Source organism: Podarcis tiliguerta, assembly GCF_965153285.1.
Source record: "Podarcis tiliguerta genome assembly, chromosome: 6".
Taxonomy (NCBI): domain Eukaryota; kingdom Metazoa; phylum Chordata; class Lepidosauria; order Squamata; family Lacertidae; genus Podarcis; species Podarcis tiliguerta.
This window is the reverse complement of record NC_139539.1, coordinates 52012333-52032890: the sequence shown is the minus strand read 5'-3', so window position 1 is coordinate 52032890 and position 20558 is coordinate 52012333. Positions and strand designations below refer to the sequence as shown.

Sequence of the window (20558 nt, the reverse complement as noted above, 5' to 3'; positions counted from 1 at the left end):
TTGATTACTATTTGCAGCATATTGTGTCCCACAAAGTATTGGACTCAGTTCAATGCCATCTTGTAGAGGACATTCTCCTGGAGATGTGGGTATATATTTTACAACCTAGTCTCTTATAACAATGTTATATTACATTACATTGGCTATTATTGAAAGATTTATAATTTGGCATGCCCTTTATGGATGTAGGTGCTGTTCTTCATAAGAGCATCGCTGGTGATTTTTGAACCCACTTTTTTATTTTCTAACCCTTCCAAACTATGTTTCCTAGATCATCTAGGTGAAATTACCATCAGTGACCATTTTTCTATGGATATATATTAGAGGAACAGGGCTATTATTGTTAGCTCAGATTTATTCACAACTTTCTCAGGTGGTTGCTTAAACAGAACAGAATATGAGAACAAAAGACTATGAGAAGCATCTGCTCCAGTGAGATTCAAGGAGACCGAGTCTGAGCCTCAAGTGCATCTTGGTCAATGACCGTCTCATTTTCCAATCGGAAGCTGCTTAGTACGTTTCGGTCATTACTGTACTTAAAACTGACCTACGTAATACCCCAAAGCTATATACAGCACTTGCCCTTTAATAATTTCCGTACGTTCTCGCTGTGGGCCGGCATTAACTGGCTCAGCAGCCAATGAGAATCCCCGAATACATCTACGGTTGAGAGAGGCGTGACAGGCGAAGAGGAGTTGCCCTTTTGTCCAATAGGAGCGACCGATGCTGGTAGGCGCCAGAGCAAAGCCGTCCAGCCAGCTTCCTCAACCTTTTCCAGCCAATGGCAGCGCCTCGTGTTGGCCGGCAGGCGCTGAGAGCGAGGAGGAAGCTGCGCCCGCTCAGCTGCCATGGGTCGGGCGGTTGTGGCGGGAGGAGCAGCCGATAAGAAAGAGCAGCAACGGCACCGCCGGCGTCTGAGGGCGCCGCGCCAGCCCCGCTGAGGCTGCTCCAGGGCGGTCGGGGAATCCTCCGAGACGCTGAAGCTGGCGAGCCGTGGTCCGGAGTTGGGAGCCCCTCCCGGGTTGCGCTGCTGCCCGGCTTCCCCGGCTCCTGCCCCGGCCCAGCAGAAAAGGATGAAGAAGCGCAAGGAGCTCAACGCGCTCATCGGACTGGGCGGCGGGAATGGGGACCGGGGAAGCGGGAGCGGCGGCGGCGGCGGGCGCAAGAAGAGACACTCGAGGAAAGGCTCCGCCTCGGGCCACCGGCTCCTCCGCACCGAGTCCGCCGAGAGCAGCAGCAGCAGCTCTTCCGGCCCGGAGTTCGGGGACGGCTTCGGGCTCCCAGGCGCCCGCTCCCGCTTTGCCAAGTGAGGCCCGCAAGAGAAGCAGGGAGGGGCTGCGCTTGGGGAGGAGGGGGCGAGGGACCTCGGTCCGTGGAGAGGCAGGCATGGCTCGGGCAGGACCAGAGGAGAGTGAAATATAATTTTAGATACGATGTATTATTGGGCGCGGGGCTGCCCCGTGCGGGATTTGGGGCTCCAGAGTGGGTTGGGTGGGTAGGGATGAAGGGAGGGGGTTGAGGTGCATGTGGAAGAGTTGATACGTGACTAGCTCCATCGGGAGTATGCTGGGAGGAAAGGGGTTGGGGCGTTGGGAGTGTAAGGTTGACATGATTGCAGCTGAGTTGGAAAGTTGGTGACTGGGTGGGTAACATTTGGGTGTGCTGGGGTTGAAAGTGAGTTAAGGCTACTGAGGATCTGGAGCAGATTGTTAACACAAACTGTGAGTTTTTGTTCTGAGAGGGAAGCTGTCTGCGGCATGAATAGCTGGGTGTGTTTCTGGTATAACTTGTTGCTCTTGCACTAAGCCCAGGTGTGTGGGTGGGACAATTAATGCCATTCTTTTTGCTTGGTTATTGTCATTTTGTTTATTTCATTTATTCAATTTATATCCCATGCTTCTTCCTGAAGGAGCCCAGGGACTGTTCTGCTAAGCTTGTTGTTGTTTAGTCGTTATGACCCCACGGACCAGAGCATGGCAAATATAAATCTCCTGAATATAGCTTTGGGTGCTCATAACCATGCTCTAATACATTTGATCTTGATTGATCTATACCTCTGGTTAATGCCTTTCCTGTGGTCTTTGGTGTACTTTCTGCTGGTCAATGGCAATCTGATGTATTAAGTCTTCAGCACAGTTTGTTGTAAAACAAGATTCTGCTTGAGTTCTGGAAGAAGGAATCCTCAATACAGATGTGGGGAACCTTTGGCCCTTTTAAATGTGGTTGAACTACAACTCCTGTCAGCCCCAGCAAGCATGTCAGTAGTTGTAGTTCAGCAACATCTGGAAGGCCAAAGGTTTCCTGCACCAGTTCTAATAAGACTTATCCCTAAATTCTGCTTTGTGGGTCATTGTGAAAAAAGATCAAATTCCTTCAAGCTTATTAAAACAGAAATAGTTCTTACAGTACTTCAAATTTGATTATAACCCCCCCCCAAAAAAAAGCTGGTTGTAGTAATTTGTAATTAACGTTAAGACCAGGGAAATGTACAGAGTGCTAGATATTCTGATCTTGTGCTATTCTGTGCAAGTACCCTTTTGCCAATGTTTCCATTGTTGGATTAGGATACTAATCTAGAACATCATGACAAGTGCTCTTCCTTGAACATTTGTATCAAAAAAGGTAAAACATCAGCAAGAACTTGGATTACTAGATAAAGGTAAAGGCACCCCTGCCCATACGGGCCAGTCTTGACAGACTCTAGGGTTGTGCGCCCATCTCACTCAAGAGGCCGGGCGCCAGCGCTGTCCAGAGACACTTCCGGGTCACGTGGCCAGCGTGACATCGCTGCTCTGGCGAGCCAGCGCAGCACACGGAACGCCGTTTACCTTCCCGCTGGTAAGCGGTCCCTATTTATCTACTTGCACCTGGGAGTGCTTTCGAACTGCTAGGTTGGCAGGCGCTGGGACCGAACGACGGGAGCGCACCCCGCCACGGGGATTCGAACCGCCGACCTTTCGATCAGCAAGCCCTAGGCGCTGAGGCTTTTACCCACAGCGCCACCCGCGTCCCCTAGATTACTAGATACTGAATAATTAATGGAATTCCTACAGTCAAGAATTAATAAAAACCTCTGGTCAAGGGATTTAGATGAAGGCCCTTGAATAATAAACTAGTTTTGAATTTATCTAGCTGTTTTGCATTGGATTGAATTGTGAGAGAGTAATATATTGCATTAATATTGAATACAATATAAGTGCCAATTTTGTGTGATATTTGGCCATTGTGATGTAGCTGAACCATTTATTTATTCATTTAGGGGTGACTACCTGCGATGCTGCAAGCTTTGCTACCCATTATGTGCTTTTGTCATTTTGGCTGCTTGTGTGGTAGCTTGTGTTGGCTTGGTATGGATGCAGGTTGCTCTCAAGGAAGACCTGGATGAATTAAAGGAGCGGTTTCGAACCAGTAAGTACTGATCTTTGGTATTCCTTTCTTTATAATAACCTGCGGGATATCGGACAAAGTCTTATATAGCTGGTAATTGCCAAAAACACTCTATTTATAGTCTGTATGAAGCAAACATGCTGACAAATGATCATTTGTGTACAAAATACTATAACTCTGTTGCCATCCTCTATAAGCCACAGGTGATTAAAAACACATGGCCATACGTGTATTTTTAAAACGCAGAAGCCATATTTTTTGGCATATGTCTTATTTGAACTATTTAATGCTTACAAATCATGTAATTAGATCTTTGTGATCCTTGGTGAATGTGTTAAAAAAATTCAAGTACTCAAGAATATTTTCAAAGGCGGAGTTGCTAAAGTATCCTGAAAAATTGCAGCTGCTTTGTCTTGTGGGTGGCAGTGGGTAGACAAGTTCACATCTCTGTGTCATCTGATGGTGATTGTGAACAGGAAAGATCCATATTGATTTGGTGCCTTGCTAATTTTACTAGAAGTATGAGATAGAAATTGTCATACAGAAATTCCAAGGAAGGCTAATACCATGAGGTGAAGGGAATTGTTTAGGAGGAAGTGATTTTCTTCAAAGCTGTTGACACTATATAGCTATGAAAGATAAACAAACTACCAGTTCATTTGTAACCAAGCTTTTCTTCACCATAAACTCCAAAACACGCTTCTGATCCTCCTTTTGTGATCTGTTAATCTTGGAAGGTATACATACATGTATTGATCATCACAGCAACTATAATTTGCCTTTTTGATATAATTTATATACATACCTGGATACTTGGTCCAGGTGATGTGTGAGACTATATACTGGCATATAACAAACCACATTTGCTGTTGACCCAACTCTGTAGGGGAGAGGATTTCACAATTAATTGGCGTGTTTCCAGGAGGAAAACCACTAACGGCAATGGTGAAATACTATCTTGTTTTTTATTATGACATTTTCAGGTCACCCATCAGCTTTAGAGCTTAATCTTCAAAGCGCTATTCATTCTTCAAATAGGTTACTTGGTTTTATGTCTGTTAATGAACTGTCTTGAAAATGTACTGTGTTGAATATGACATTTTTTCATATAGGCTGAGCAATTACTGCATTTCTCAGCTGTATTTGTCGCTTTTAAGAACTGAATTCTCTGCTAAGAAAAAAATTAAAAACACAGTGTACTTAAAAGAGCTCTCTGGTGTTCGTTCTAAAAGCTTTAAATAGTTCTATCCAATCTTGTAAGTTTTGACAGGCATTCAGAATTCAATTTTATTTCATTTTACCTAGCTAGGTCCAAGGTCCATCAACCTAAGGTTGTTGTATTAGTCTACAAAGCTCTGGACAACTTAAGTCCAAGGTATTTTAATGACTACCTGAACCCTTATATCCTAGCTCAATCAGTTATATGATCTGTAGGAGCATTGCTGGTTATCCTTTGAGTCACTGAGGTTCAAATTATGTAGCCAGTAAAGCAAGCTTTCAGCATCATTGACCCAGTCCTGCAAAATGCTGTTCTGGTTGAGATTCAGCAGACATCTGCTTTAGTCTTTAAACTTTTGCTGAACACTTTTTATGTCACTAGGCTTATGCAAGCAATTAAGAAAAAAAGTAAATGTGATAACTGGTAGTTATAGATTTTGTCAGTTGTAAGCTGCCTTGATTTTTTTTAATGAAACACTGATAGTACACATATTTATGAAAAAATATAATAAAAATATTCTTGAATAAAGCTATGTTTCTAGATATTAACTGACTGTTAAGTTTAATGGCGTAACTCTGTTATGAAAGAAAATTACTAAGGAGAGCATGCTCGGAAGCATATTTGAAACTTGAAAGAAAGAGGTTATATTGTATATACACTTCATAAAGTGGTAGTGGGAGTCCCGTTATACTTAGTGGGTGAAATTCAGCGTTGTGCTCTTCCAACAGCCAGTATGGTATAGTGGTTAGTGTGTTGGAGTAGAACGTGGGAGACAAAAGAGTTTGAATCTCTGCTTGGCCATGAAGATCACTGGGTGATCTTGGGTCAGTCAGTCTCTCAGCATAACCTACTACACAGGGTTGTTGTGAGGATAAAAATTGGGGAGGGACTATATATGCCACCTTGAGCTCCTTGGAGGAAAGGTGGGGTATGAATGCAATTAATAATAAACAAATGTACAAGCAGCTTGTGTATTGCTTTTTTCTTGTTATGTTGCTGAAGCATATGACGCAGCTGAAGTCGTAAGAACATAACAATGATTGAGTAAAAATGGAATTCAATAAAGATTACTAATAGTACCTTAGCATCATATTGTCTGTTCATCAAAATAATTCCAATGGTTATTTAGTCATTAGTGTATGTAACTCATTTCCTTGACAATAATAAACTGCCTATTTAATTCAACTTCTCTCTCTTAAGAGCAGACAAAGATTACAGGAAGAATTTATTATTTGTACCCCGCCCATCTGGCTGGGTTTCCCCAGCCACTCTGGGCAGCTTCCAACAAAGATGAAAAATACACTAAAATGTCACATATTAAAAACTTCCCTGAATTTTATGATGTCTTTCACATATGTCTGTTAATCTACAACTTTGTTTAGCTTACTCTTTGTTCCTAAATGCACAGCGTGGAAGCTTGGCTAAAATCAATTCTAATATGTTTAGAATTCAGTCCCAAATTACAAAGCAATGAAGGCATACCTATTAAAGAATTCATGCTTGTGTTCTCAGATCTTCGAGTTGATGGATAACTATTGCTTCTGACTTTGTGTTTTAGTGGAGTCTAATCAAAAAACCTCATTCCAAGAAATTCCTAGATTGACTGAAGATCTGCTTAATAAACAAAAGGAACTGGAAAAGATTGAGAATGGAGATGCGGGATTAAGCAAAATATGGGTAAACATCACTGAAATAAGCAAACAGGTAAAGTAAGTGACCATTCAAGTAAAGTTATAATCTAAGCCATTTATAATATGTCTTATAACGTCTTAGTTGAGCCATTTGCTACTATTGGTATGATTGCTATTGAAGAGCAGCATTCTGGGTCAACGTGTATGTTGACATTTTTTAAACTGGTAAAAGTTATTAATCCATTCTTTTTACTGTCTGTGATAGTACATAATGCTAAGCTATAAAGTATGGTTCCGTAAGACACACAGTACATTAGTTGTGTGCTGGTTCATGCAACCCAAGGGCTCCTGCTTCACTTCTCCTTTGTGCAAGCAGGTAAACAAGCCATAATATAGGTAGGTTACAATAATTACCGAAGTTGGGGCCATGGTTTGCTTTCTCCCTGACAAGCCATAGTAACTAAGCCACCAACAAACTATGATTTAGGAGTGGCTAAAGTGGTCATTTGTTAGGAGAAAAAAACATGATTTCGTGTTCAGATGTTACTCAAAGCTGTTGACTTTGTAGTTTATTCATGTGCTTGTGTAAAGCAGCAGGGCATAAGTTGCATGCTCCAGCATGTGGCTTGCGCACAGTATGGATTTCTAAATAGAGTTTAAGTCTTATGTGCAGTTGTGGCCATTGGCTTAGCTTGAGTTCTGACAATGCAATAAACCATGGTTTATTGTGACAGTAACAAGCATGTTGCCCTCTCCCTCTTCCTTTTGTGCTGCTGCTAAAAGGAAATAAGAAATTTTACTTCCACTTCATTTGCACTTGACTTGTTAATATTTGTTGCTTGCCTGAAAAAAGGCAACTGCAAATCATTGGTTATGAAATTAGCTTGTTTCAACAAATCATATTCAAAAGGAAACTGAGAAGCGTTCTCATGGAAGGAGTAAACATAGAAAGTCTCTGCACAATTGGATTGTTCCTTATTTTTTAAAAGAATGTTCAGTGACTCTAAAAGCTGGGAAGGAAGTGTGTGCTTTTTGAATTTTTGCCTGTTTAGTGTATTTCAGTAGTTGGAAAATGTTTCCTTATACCCCCACTTCTCTTATGATGGAAGAGTTAATGGTGCTTAGAAGTTAGCAGTGAGCTAGCAACCTGCTTAATCAGTAGGCTGATACTGATGAATCCACCAGTAGATTCTGAGCAAAGTGTTACCATGGTTGTGCCTAGTTGTATGTAGTACAGACTCAGGAGGCTTCCCAGTATTAGGTGCTGTGCCATTTATGTTTAAATGATTTATCTGTAACCTCTACTCTGAGAGAGAATGAAATAACATCTTCCTCTCGTTTTAGATTTCTTTGTTGATGTCAGCTGTAAATCACCTCAAGACGAACATTAAATCTGCTTCTGATTTGATTAATCTTCCTGTCACAGTAGAAGAGCTTCAGAAAGTATGTACTACACCAAGTATATTGTGTTTATCAAATTCTGCAAGCTACAAAAGTATTTTGAATCAGAGTTTTTTGAACCACTGCTATCAGTGTACAATGGTGTTAATCACTTGTAGGAAGTATGTAGGTGGGAAATGATACTGCTGCACTGGATCACATTGCATAATGTCAGGATGTGCGCAGTTTGTTCAGTATGACTCTCCCATGTGGTTTTTTGTAAGGTTATATGGGTTGTTTGTATTGTATTGCTTGGTATTTTGGGTTGGGGTTGCATGTTCGTGTTTGCATTGTTGTGTTATATTACAAGTTTCTAAATGTAGCCTGCCCTGGGATCTTATGTGAAGTGTGGTGGTTATTATTATTTATTAGCTACTCTTCTGGAATTAATAAATTTGAGTCTCACACTTTTTAATATACCACTGATACTACAAGATTATGATTGGTTTTTTCCCCCAGAGTGTTGCTACTATAGGTAGCACTGTAACTAGTGTTCATCATGATGTTGAGAGTATGCAGGCAGCAATTGAAGAACATAAGAAAACTATAGAGACACTCCAAAATGAGATGGTAAGGACTTGTATTAATCTGATAGTAGTTCATTCTGTGATAATTCCCATATGAACTTCGTTTTGGCTATGTCATTTGACAGTAAAAAATGTCTTTTTAAAGGCAATCAATGTTTTGGATGAAAATCTGTATTCTCCAGTTTATTGTTGCAGAACTCCATGTTAAGGTTTAACAGGGATGGGAAGCTTAAGTCTTTCAGATTCCTAGATACTATAAACAAATTTGTAAATATTGGTCATCTTTGAGGATGTAAATAAGTTAACGATTAAAGGTAAAGGTAAAGGTACCCCTGCCCGTACGGGCCAGTCTTGACAGACTCTAGGGTTGTGCGCCCATCTCACTCAAGAGGCCGGGGGCCAGCGCTGTCCGGAGACACTTCCGGGTCACGTGGCCAGCATGACATCGCTGCTCTGGCGAGCCAGAGCCGCACACAGAAACGCCGTTTACCTTCCCGCTAGTAAGCGGTCCCTATTTATCTACTTGCACCCGGGGGTGCTTTCGAACTGCTAGGTTGGCAGGCGCTGGGACTGAACAACGGGAGTGCACCCCGCCACGGGGATTCGAACCGCCGACCTTTCGATCGGCAAGCCCTAGGCACTGAGGCTTTAACCCACAGCGCCACCCACGTCCCATAAGTTAACGATTAATGCCCAATTAATAGGGGATTGGGTGTCTAGCCTCAATGGACTTTCCTGATCCACCCTCTTCATATGCTCCTTGTACTATTTCTTAAATCAAGCAAAGCAAGTAAATGTGACTTTAATTATAACAAGAACCTTTTGAGTAATCGCATGCTGAGGGAGCATCACATATCTCCCATGTTTCCTAACTGCTTTCCATCCATACAATACTTGTCATATTGCACTTGTTTATTTATTTTGAATCTCTTAAATACATTTACATGGAGCACCAGTATACTTGTGTATATCACAGTCTGCTACCCTCTGTCTTCCTAGTTTTGTGTTTGTGAAAGCTTGGTTCCCATGTTCAAAGTTTAAAGAACTGGTTTCAAAAATTTATTTTTACTTCTTTTATTAGAGTGAACTCGCAGAAGATGTTAGAGGAAAGCAGCTGCCTTCATTTCCCTCCTCTCCAACCCCCCAAATAAGTGAGAAGAATCTGACAGACAGTTGTAAACAGGTACAGCTTGTTGCTGCTTTAGATGCTTTGCAAATCAGTATTTCAATATTTCTGTAAAACTATTTTAAACTAGGATTCTGGGACAAAGAAGAAACTGTCAGCCTCTATTTTAAGGAAACATGGGTTGATATTTAAGATTAGTTATACTCGGAGTAGACCAGGGGTAGGCAGCCTAAGGCCCGTGGGCTTCTCAGTCTGACCCGTGGGTGGTCCGGGAATCAGCGTGTTTTTACATGAGTAGAATGTGTGCTTTTATTTAAAATTAATCTCTGGGTTATTTATGGGGCATAGGAATTGGTTCAATTTTTCCCCCCTCCAAAATATAGTCCGGCCCACCACATTCTCTGAGGGACGGTGGACCGGCCCATGACTGAAGAAGGTTGCTGACCCCTGGAGTAGACTGATTGAAATTGGTGTCGTGGTCATTAATTTCACAGGATCTATACTGAATAGAACTTCATGGAATCATAGAATTATTGATATTGATATAGAACCATAAGGATCATCTAGTCCAGTGATGGCCAAACTTGGCCCTCCAGCTGTTTTGGGACTACAGTTCCCATCATCCATGACCACTGGTCTGTTAGCTAGGGATGATGGGAGTTGTAGTCCCGAAATAGCTGGAGGGCCAAGTTTGGCCATCACTGATCTAGTCCAACCCCCTGCAAAGCAGGAATCTTTCGCCCAGGTCTGTGTCTAGCCATTAGTGAAATTCAGTTTCCTAGGCAGAGAGCAGAAATAAAAGAGAATATGACAGTCTTCATAATAAGAAGCTGGATATTAATTTTAGGTTGTGATTTGTGTAATAGTCTCTTCCCTCAATCCCTTGTATTGCATAACATCCAGCACAATGTGGAGTTCTGGAGAACTAAGAAGCTTTCTCACACACTATTTTGAGGCAATTTAATTCATTTTAATTAATTTATTGTCCAACTGTGAATTCTGAAAATTGAGCAATATGTCTTTCTTTGCTTGTTAAAAAGGAAAAACATACAATTTCTTTGAAAGAAACCATCAATATTAAAACAGCCAACAACATGGTAGTTCTTGAAATAGATCTCCTAGCTTTGTCGTTAGTCATTTGCCCTAGTTAAGTACTTAATTAGTGAGTAGTAAATTGCTATGCCCACTTGTCAAACTGCCTTGCAAAACACTGGCAAAGTGTATTTATTATAAAATAAAGGTATCAGTAAAATATATTAAATAACACAGTGGTATTAAAACAACATGTTGGCAAATTATTTTGTTTGATCTGTTAGGCTTTGTACTCTTTGAAGGTAGCTTGCACTAAAAGAACTGAACATAAGGCCTGTGAGATTTAGCACACCTGTTTTCACAGAGGGTAGTTGCTGAAACTAACTAACAGACCTCCTTCATTTAAGGATTTGTCAAGTGGCTCTAAACCCTATTTGAGTTGCAATCCAATGACTCTTGGGAATACTCTTTGCTGAATTTAGGGATTTATTTATGCCAGCATAGAGTCAAGATGCAGATGAATGACAACAATTGCATAAGTATAAACTGCTTACTCTTAGTTATTGCTGTTTCTATAATGTAAGAACATTTTTTTCTGTGTTGAACAGGATAACCAGTACCTACATACCTCTATAGAAGAGGTAAACTCTACCCTAATGTTGTACCAGAAACAGAATGATTTAAAACTTTTCAATATGGACTCCACAGTTGGCAATCTAAGTTGGAGAGTTGCTTCATTAGAAAATCATATGACAGTGAATAAACTGGAAAAAAGAGAAAACCTGACCCTTGGCATGGTAAGTGCCTAGCTATTGTGGGTGTTTGAGAAACGAATTTTTGCAAAACAGTTATGTTTGCTGTATGCTATATGGATTAGTTGTGCTGCATAGTGGTTGAACTGATACTGGGAAAGCCATACTTTCCAAAAAGAAATTGCAATTTACGCTTGGTGTGTGGAGTTGTAAATGCTAACTATAGTGAAAGAGGCCATTCTCTAGTTATCTGGATTCCTTCTATCACAAGCTTTGCACTGAATTAATGAATTTCTGCAACAATATGAGCTGTCAGTTGGCTATTCAGTGATGCTTTCTGTGTTACCATGGATCTTGGTCACCTTGAATTTCTAATTTGCTTGTACAGCTTTTGTTGACTGATAATTTGAACAGTAAAATCCACTATACTCTTAATGTCTATGAGAACTATGCTTCAGTTTTATTACAAAGTTAAAACTGCAGTCCTACACACTTCTTGGGAAGTAAGCCCCATTTATGTCAGAGGGAGTTGTTTCTGAGTCGGCATGCATTAGATTGGACTTGGATTGCAAGATTGTATGGATGCAGTAGTAGTGTTTGCATTGCAAGTAAGAGCCTACCTGAATCAATTAATATTTGTTGCAGCATTTTGTGTAGCTACTCTCATCTGACTATGCATTGAGACTCTGCACCTAGAAAAATCTTGTACATTAATAAGTAGCCTGAAATGTTGACAAAGCCAGATTCTACATGCCTACTTCAAGTTTTCTCACCGAAAACATTTTTCTTTCCATGTTCTGCAAGATTTTGGGACATATTGGGATGAAAAGAAAAGGAGCTGGTGGAACTGGCTGTCAGAATGGCAACTTGGCTGGGCACTAGACAAAATGATATTTTTCTGTGATTCTGTTCTTTTTAAAAAAAATTAAACACAGGAGTGGCAGTACTATGGTGAAATGGCAAACATCTAGAGCAAGTGTAATAGTTGAATGTATACTATAATGTTTTTAGGGGATTAGAAATCTCAAATAATGAAGCTGGAAATCTTGGCCATATGTAGGACTGAAAACTGTATAATACAATTGCCACCTGAGATGGCAAATGTAGAAGGAAGGCTAGGAGAAACTGTATTGATCAGACTGTATTGGACATTGGCACTAAAATGTGTAACTCTCATTAGATTTTGGTTGTTCAGCATATTGGATCCCCAGCTTCACCTTTCTGGCAGCACTGCTCTGTGTGTGTTCCTGTTGTACAGTTATTATACAGTCATGCTGATGTAATTACTGATGCAGTGGCAGCCTTATTGATATGCTATTTCAACCTCCAGTGTACTTCTCTTTCTATTTTCTTAAATAGCCACTGGGTTGTGCTAGTTGCAGATTAGGACTGTCTGAGCTTCCATTGATCTCAGCATGTCCTGGTGAGCTTTGTATATTAACTTCTCTCTCCAATATAGTAGTTCAAATAATAGGTCTTGCTGCTTATTCACACAGCTACATTTTAATATATTTGTGATTACTAGCTAGTCCTAGGGTGTTCATTTCTTGTATCGCTTAAGGGTAAACTATATTTTAGAAGAAGACACAAACATAAGCCTTTCTTTTGGTTTTGCTTTTTGCAGGTGGGCGACTTAACTACCTCGGTGAAAGAAAATGAACCAAGGAATGAAACTACTACTGAAAAGGTACAGGGCATGGAGGTAATTCTAGGGAAACCAGAAGTAGTGTTTAAAAGCAAGCCATATCATATTAGTACACATTTTTTTCCTGCTTTCCCTAATTTACCCATAAAGACTGGAAGGTGTGATAACAAACTCCAACTAAGGAAATATGCAAAATGGTACAGCTTCAAATTAGAATAAATCTATTCTTCAATGTATTAAACTATATATTCTGGAGATCTCTCTGGCTTGCTCTTAAAAGCAAGCTACATGTTGCACACCAGAGAGACACTCTAAGATCTTCCTAGGTAATAAGAACTTACTAAGGATAAACAAGGTGTTGGGATACTGCCAGGGAGACAAAGTCCATCATGACTCCACATCTCCTCCGGACGATCCATCGATCTCCCATAGATACAGTATCAGCAATTAGCGACACGAGCTCCAGAAATAGCTTGCCACATTCCAGAGCTGATGCACGCTCTATCAGCAGAATTCACACAGCGAAAGATGCACGCAGGAGAGCATTATTTACAAGTTTATTCAGCGTTGGTCAGAACAAAGAAACCCTGACTGCCTACTTCGGTGTCTCAGGCACAGAGAGAGAAACGAAAGCAATAGACAAAACATAAACTTCCTGTGAACAGGAAATACGCAGACTCTGTAACTCACAAAGCCTGCTCCCTTTTAAGGTGGAACAGAAATATCCTAACAAGGTTATGCAGATTTTGATAAAAGGAAATGACCATTTTAAATGCTGGCTGGGAGAGGTTGGTTGGTGCAGCGTATCTTATTTTTCACAAATAAGGTACTCATACAGAAAATGCTATAGTAAACTGGTCCGGTTGAATATGTTCTTGTTTTGTCAGGTTAGTGGGCAAGTGAAATTATTATTTTATTTTGGCCTTATTGGTCTATGGAAAAAGTGTATTGTAGCATCTAACAGATTGTGTTATCTAATCCTATGGCCACCATAATAGGCCACAGGGGTTCTATAGAACATATGGTTGATATGATGCTTATAGATGAAGTACTTCTGAACTGTGGAATCTTGCAGTTTATTACAACTTAGTCTGAAATTGGAAGTGTTTTTTCATGGAAATATTTCTGTTGGTATTGTACAGAATATAGAAAATGGGGATTCTCAGGTATCTATGTTAAGAGAGAAGCTGCAGCTGATCAACGCTCTGTCAAGCAAACCAGAAAGTGATCGATCTGACGCATCGAAAAAAGGTGAATGTTCCATATAGTTTTACTTCGTACACTAAATTACTATACTGCTGCTTTAGCTTATTTAATCACGAGTCACTTGCACTACAGTTCCTTGGACAAACGAGCAAACCGGGTGCTGAAAGGAGTGGAAATATGTCTGGTAGCTGGCCTCTAGTTACGAGCTTCTGACCGAAGCCTCTCATAGCTCATCCTTTATGCAAAGACAAATAACAAGAAGTGTAAAAATATAAGTGCTCACTTTGGAAGGAAAAACTATTAACAGAACCACATTATTAACAGGAACAATTGAGGCATGTACAATTCAGTTCCAAATTTATCACTTATATCACTTTCAGCATTTGATCGTTCAAGTAAGCATTTATACATGTATATCACTCTTACTGTGCTGTAATGAAAAGGCAAGGTAGCTATCATGTCAAAGTCCCCAGTAAATGATCAGTCAAAATATTTTTCTTTGCCTTATTGAGTTAATACTCTAGCATAGAAACACACGTGCCACATCAGTAAGGCTAGGTTATACATTTGAAATGTGCTTTTCCATTCAAAATGCACAAGAAGAAGCAAGTTGGAAAAGACTGGGCCATTAGTTTTCCATGTTCAAAGGGGGAAAGCCCTCTGCCTCATTAGAAGATACTTTCTATAAAATGTTAAAATCTGGGGTTACCAGTGTGACACCCACTAGCACCAATGCGTCCACCAGTACCAGTAAATATACTCTCTGAAATCTGCAATACGTGAGTGTCCGTTTGCTCTTTTGGCTCAGTTCCTGTTTGCACTGGCTCAATCTCTCCTACATTGAACATGCTCCCTTTAAAGATACCCATGTTACATTGGATGCCAGAATTGGACACCCCCCTCCAGTTGGAACAAGGGGAGAGGTGCAGTGAGCTTCTTTATGAGAGAGTGCAGTGGTAGCTGATGTAGATGCCTTTCCCCATAGGCTGGGCGGGGGGCATGACTGCACCACTTTGCTCTGCTGCTTTTTCTGTTCTTTTGGATGTAGAAATCCTTTTGTGACTGGCACCGATGGCACTTTTTCAAAATTTCATAGATGCCCACTAGCCCAAAAAGGTTGCTGCCACCTGCACTGATTTTTCCACTAATGACATCTCTGTTATGTTACTGTGTTGAAAGTGCCAAATTATGTTGGATACCATCTTCATGTAGCCTCCCTTTTTGAAGCATAATTGCCTTCCACCTACTCTTGCCAGATAATTAGCAACAACTACTGTAAAATTTCTTGTCAGGAGGAAAACTCCAGAGCACTACATCAAAGCCTACAAAGCTTCCAAGACTTTCTTCAAGATCAGTTGGCAGCAGTTTTGAGGGGAATAGACACCCAAGAGACTTGTCATTACCTGGAATATCCAACATAGAAGGTAACCACATATGGTTCGAAATGAATGGACCATAGAGAACATTTTTCAAATGTAGCATAAACAATCCAAAGGACCACTCCAAGCTGAGTGAATGTGCAGTAAAATAGCAAATCGATTCAGTGCAAACAAGTGTAAAGCGATGCATGCCTGGGTAAAAAGATAATTTTACGCACTTACGGAGTCTGAAATGGCAGTAGATGGCCAGGAACAAGACCTTGAGGTCATAGTGGGTAGCTCAAGAATAGCATCGCAATTGCAGCCAGTCTGAATCCTTAAGATTATGGAAAATGCAGTGGTAAACATTTATGCCTGCTTAAAAGCCTGCAAAGATGGGTAACTTAAGGGAGGTAGATTCTTGTCTGTTTGGATATTTTTAAAAGATTTGTGCAGTTGCAAGTTGCATGCTGTTCAGCCATAAGTGTTCAAAAGTAGAGAAAACAGTGGTGAAGATGTATAAAAGATATACAGGGTGAACTGAAACACTGACCAGGATTTATTTGGCAGAAGTACAATTTACTTTGTAATGTTCTCAAGCAAATCTGAGGTTTCTGGTTCAAACTGTTGAGAGAGGTCCAATATTTTAGCAAATCAATGTTGCTTTTGTTTAAATGTCCACAGAGAATGATTCTCTTTTGGGCTGATTCACATCTAACAATCTGAGAATGAGTCATGCCTCACTTACCTCCTGTTATCACTCCCCCTCCTTACCTTACATGCTGAGAAAATATTCTGCTGTGCTGTGTTTAAGCCACAGTTTCCTGTTAGCTCTGAACTGGGAAACTGGGTGAATTTTGACTAACAACCTGGTTTCATATCCTGGTTAGTAATGAGAAACTGGTTTAAACGAATGGCAATAGAAGCAGCAACGTTGGCATGCAAGGGAAGAAGGATTGTGTAGGCCCAGTGCTAGTAGTTCTTGGCTTAAAAAACCGGCTCTTTATCTACTGGAATGTATATTACAGACCATATATTGTGTATTTTGTGTGTCTGGTGGAAAAAGCTACTGCTGCTGCAGGAAAGTGTTAATACTTCTTAGCTACTGTCTGTTCTTTAAAATTATTTGTTCCTTCTTGCAGACCTTCAGGATTTATTCAGGACCATCAGCCAAGACTCTGATGGCAAGCTATCCTATGAAAACCTGCAAAAACTGGTTGGATCTGCAGTGTATGATTCCCAGAGCTTTAAAGAATTTGATACAGATGGAGATGAGAAGTATTCCTTACTGGAACTAAGGATGGCTTTAGGTTTATAGTATCTCTACATATATAAATAACAGTATTGAAGGACTACAGTAGCTATACAAGAGAAACTGATAAGTTAAAAGCTACATCTGGCACTTTCTGAATTATATACTAATCTTTGCAGCTAACTTAGTGTACATGTTGACACCGTTTTAATTTTGTGTTCTTTGGAAAATATGGAAAGCTTCTAATTTTTGATTTAATTTAAGAGATACAGACTCCTCAGATTTTCAATTTTGAACCTCTAATCCCGAGATTATTTGGTAATGCCTAAACTCTGTTGACAAGTAGAGGGCACATAGGTGCAACTAAATTTTCTCTGGATTGAGGCTTGGAGGATTATATTCTGCCATGGTTTTGGATAACTGGGCTGCACCTTAAATTGCACTAAGAATTTTAGCTCAAAGTTTTTATTTCCCTTATAAGGGAAGCACTTGTCTTCAAATTAGAATATGTGTGTATATATTGACAGACATGTATTTTATATTTCAAATTTGCCTTAAATTAGCTGCACTTTAGAATAAAAAAATAAAAGCATCTATCTTCACATGATGGGGGCTCTTTTCCTTGTAAATATTTAAAATTGAATCAATTACATCTGAGTCAACTTGGCAATCTATTAAAAGTAATAAGGATCCCAAAGTAAGTTGTGTTGGAGGAGGCTGGAAAGACATGTTTCTCCTTAGGAGCACACTTTGGGGATCTGCTTTTCCCATAGTTGCATGGGAATCCATGGATAACTTTCAGAAACTAAGGTACCTGTCTACCAGACTCTCAGAAGGACTTTTGTTCCTAAAGATGAGATGAAATAAAGTTCCTGTTTATTTTATACTTTGAACCACGGGAGATAAGATTAATAACTAGTTCTTTCCCTCTGGCATTCAATTTCATATGGATTGTTTAGTATTAATTTTTTTTAGAAGATGTGCAGTTAATAGCCTTTCTGTAGACTTTCCCTCTTATTTTGGCTAAAATTTATTGAATTAAATTTCCTCACCTTAATACAGATCTCAACAAATCAGAGGTCGTGTTACATGGGGGTTATGTTCCTGGTCAGGAAGCCCTGGAACCAGGGCCCCTGCATGTTGGAGGGCTGCTTGCCCTGGTGGGGGAGGCTGTACAAGGGCTCTGACAGCGTCCTAGAGTCCTCCCATCTCCCTTCCAAACCCTAGTAAGTGAAGTGAAACATGAAGTGTATCTTTGCATTTGTACAAAGTGTTGTTTTTTTAAAATAGCAGTGTGGTGTCCTGATCCAAGTTGGCAATGTGGCATGAGTAAAGTTAAAAAAAAAAGGATGGTAAAGGACCCCTGGATGGATTGTGTCCAGTCAAAGACAACTATGGGGTTGTGGTGCTCATCTCGCTTTCAGGCTGAGGGAGCCAGCGTTTGTCTACAGACAGCTTTCCGGGTTATGTGGCTTGCATGACTTAAATCACTATTGGTGTATGGAGGAGCGTGACGAGTGCCAGAGTGGGGATTAGAACCACCGACCTTCCAATTGGCAAGCCCAAGAGGTCCAGTGGTTTAGACCACAGCACCACCCGCGTCCCTTGTGGCATGAGTAAAGGTAAAGGTATCCCTGACCGTTAGGTCCAGTCGCAGACGACTCTGGGGTTGCGCGCTCATCTCACTCTATAGGCCGAGGGAGCCAGCGTTTGTCCACAGACAGCTTCCAGGTCATGTGGCCAGCATGTCTAAGCCACTTCTGGCGAATCAGAGCAGCGCATGGAAATGCCGTTTACCTTCCCGCCGGAGCAGTACCTATTTATCTACTTGCACTTTGCCATGCTTTTGAACTGCTAGGTTGGCAGGAGCTGGGACTGAACAACGGGAGCTCTCCCTGTTGTGGGGATTCGAACTGCCAACCATCTGATCAGCAAGCCCAAGGCTCTGTGATTTAGACCACAGCACCACCTGCGTCCCTGTTAACCCTCCCCGCTCCCAGTATCATTGTTGTGATGAAAATCCTGCCTTCTGAAATTGTCTCATAGGGCAAATAGCTTGTGGGAGGGATTTCCATTGGGATCACCACACAGAGAGTAAAGATTAACCCATTGATTCAGCACCACAGTCCATATCTGGATTGGGGACTCCACATGTGCTGTTTTAAAAAGTGTGTGCAAATGTGAAGAGTCTGTTGATGTATACTGCAGCTTGGTCCTTTTTACAGTTCCCTTGCTTAAACTTAAGAACTCTTTGATATTTTAAAAGGATTTTACCTTTTCACTTTTAATTTGATCAGCAAAGGAACACAACAAAGTACAGACTTTACAGTCATCTGAATATGCATGCCATGGACAATAATAATAATACTTTTATCTATATGCCACCTATCTGAGTTGCCCCAGCCACTCTGGTCGCTGTTAACAGAAGACTAGTGTACATGGAGGTCTGATATAATGTTGGTTTACTCTAGAGTAGATGGAAACGATTCCTCCAAAAACATTACAATAATGAAAAGCCTTGAAAACCAAATTTCTCTCATAGGTTCTCTAATTTTTTACTACCAGTTTCCTACCTGGGCAAGCTGACCTTGCCCAGTGAAGTAGAAAAATATTTCAAGATTACTGAAAACCAGTGCTCTCTCAGATAAGTATCAACCACTTTTTTAATCTGCTTTCTGTATAAAACTGTTGACCAAATTAAATGAAGCAATAAAAATAACTTGGCTAGTATTTATTTGTACCTATGTAATATGATTGTATGCCAAATTGTTGAAGGTATTTTTGGAAGATTAGTTTGTATGGTTAATATGGAAGGAAGCTCTTTTCTAGCCCCACTCTTAAGCAAATAACTGACAATTGTTTAATTTTTCTTTGAGGTGTATATTTACAATAATAGGGAATCTCATTCAAATACTTTGGAATATTCATGGCTGGCTGGATGCTCAACTACTAAAGTGATAGTCCTCTGGAACTCTACCATCTCAGTTTTCATGAAGGGAAACATGTTTGGAAACCATCTCACTTCAAAGGATGCCTCTCATGCAGAAAGCTTTCCAAAGCCCAGTTCATGTTGCCTCAGCAGCAAGGGAATTGTACAGAGACTTGTGTGTTGTTTTAATTACAGTATATGGCTCCTTCCCACAGTAGCATTTTCCAGCTCCTGAGTGTGTGTGTGTGGCACATGTGGAAGAGAACCTCATCATTCAGCAAACTCACATGGGTCCATTTTGCTGGTGTGATGTGGGGACCGATGATAAAAAGTAGGTCTCCACCCGTCTCTGATAACATGAACTGGGTCTAATTTCTTCTCTCTGAAGAAGAAACCAAGTACTGTGGTTAGAACAATAGTTGCGTATGTTAACAGGAACATCCATGGGGCTGTGAAGACTATAACACCAGTAACATACCAAGCAGAACTAAATCATGTATTCTAGGGAATACTGTTTTAGCTCAGGTTGCTAACGGTTTGCTGCTTGTGTTTTACAATGCAAGTGTTTTGCTATATTTTGTAGGCTGTGGAGCATACAGCCCCGTGCAGTAGTGCTAATGTAACTTCTCCCAGTAACATATGGAAATAAAGGAGGGAAATGAGTTTGAGCCACAAGCTTAAATCCAAGCTTCTGTTCAATGTTTAGTATCCTCAGCATTGTGATGTGGCATTCTGTGTTGGGAAGAAGCACATAGATGGTTATAGCTATGGTTAGCTTTTTTACCTGCTTCTTCAAGAATGCCAACGAAACTGGGATAGCCACTTTAGTGCTGCAGTGCTGAAGGCCTTTGGGTGAATACTGAGTTTCTTATTTTAACACTTTTGGAATGCTTCCAGTGAAGATGAGGCATTCTCTGAAAATTGAAGTGATCCCTGTCAGCCAAGATTGAAAATATGTTGGTTGAGAATTAATACACAATAATAAAATTTGTTTGTAGCATCTCTTGTGATGGCAGAAATGAAACTGATGTGTATTTATAAAACAAATGTGTGA

General features: G+C 40.5%; 1 protein-coding gene across 2 annotated transcripts; it reads left to right on the top strand.

Moving 5' to 3' along the window:
• The first annotated feature begins 762 nt into the window (after positions 1-762).
• Positions 763-19305, top strand: EFCAB14 (EF-hand calcium binding domain 14). Of its 2 annotated transcripts, none has more exons than XM_083447877.1 (11): positions 763-1306; positions 3260-3408; positions 6165-6310; positions 7582-7680; positions 8137-8247; positions 9286-9387; positions 10971-11159; positions 12739-12801; positions 13902-14010; positions 15258-15389; positions 16466-19305. In XM_083447877.1, the coding sequence occupies exons 1-11, from the start codon at positions 1074-1076 to the stop codon at positions 16639-16641; spliced, it is 1509 nt and encodes a 502-aa protein (XP_083304003.1). In that variant the 5' UTR covers positions 763-1073; the 3' UTR covers positions 16642-19305. The 2 variants fall into 2 exon arrangements, with proteins under 2 accessions (XP_083304003.1, XP_083304002.1); XM_083447876.1 differs by having other exon boundaries at positions 782-1306; positions 12739-12816.
• Positions 19306-20558: the final 1253 nt, after the last annotated feature.

Coding starts and splice junctions, on each gene's coding strand:
- EFCAB14 (XM_083447876.1), top strand. CDS start 1,074: ATGAAGAAGCGCAAGGAGCTCAACGCGCTCATCGGACTGGGCGGCGGG. Junction 11,160..12,738: donor AAAACCTGACCCTTGGCATG/GTAAGTGCCTAG, acceptor TGCTTTTTGCAG/GTGGGCGACTTAACTACCTC. Junction 14,011..15,257: donor ATCTGACGCATCGAAAAAAG/GTGAATGTTCCA, acceptor ATTTCTTGTCAG/GAGGAAAACTCCAGAGCACT.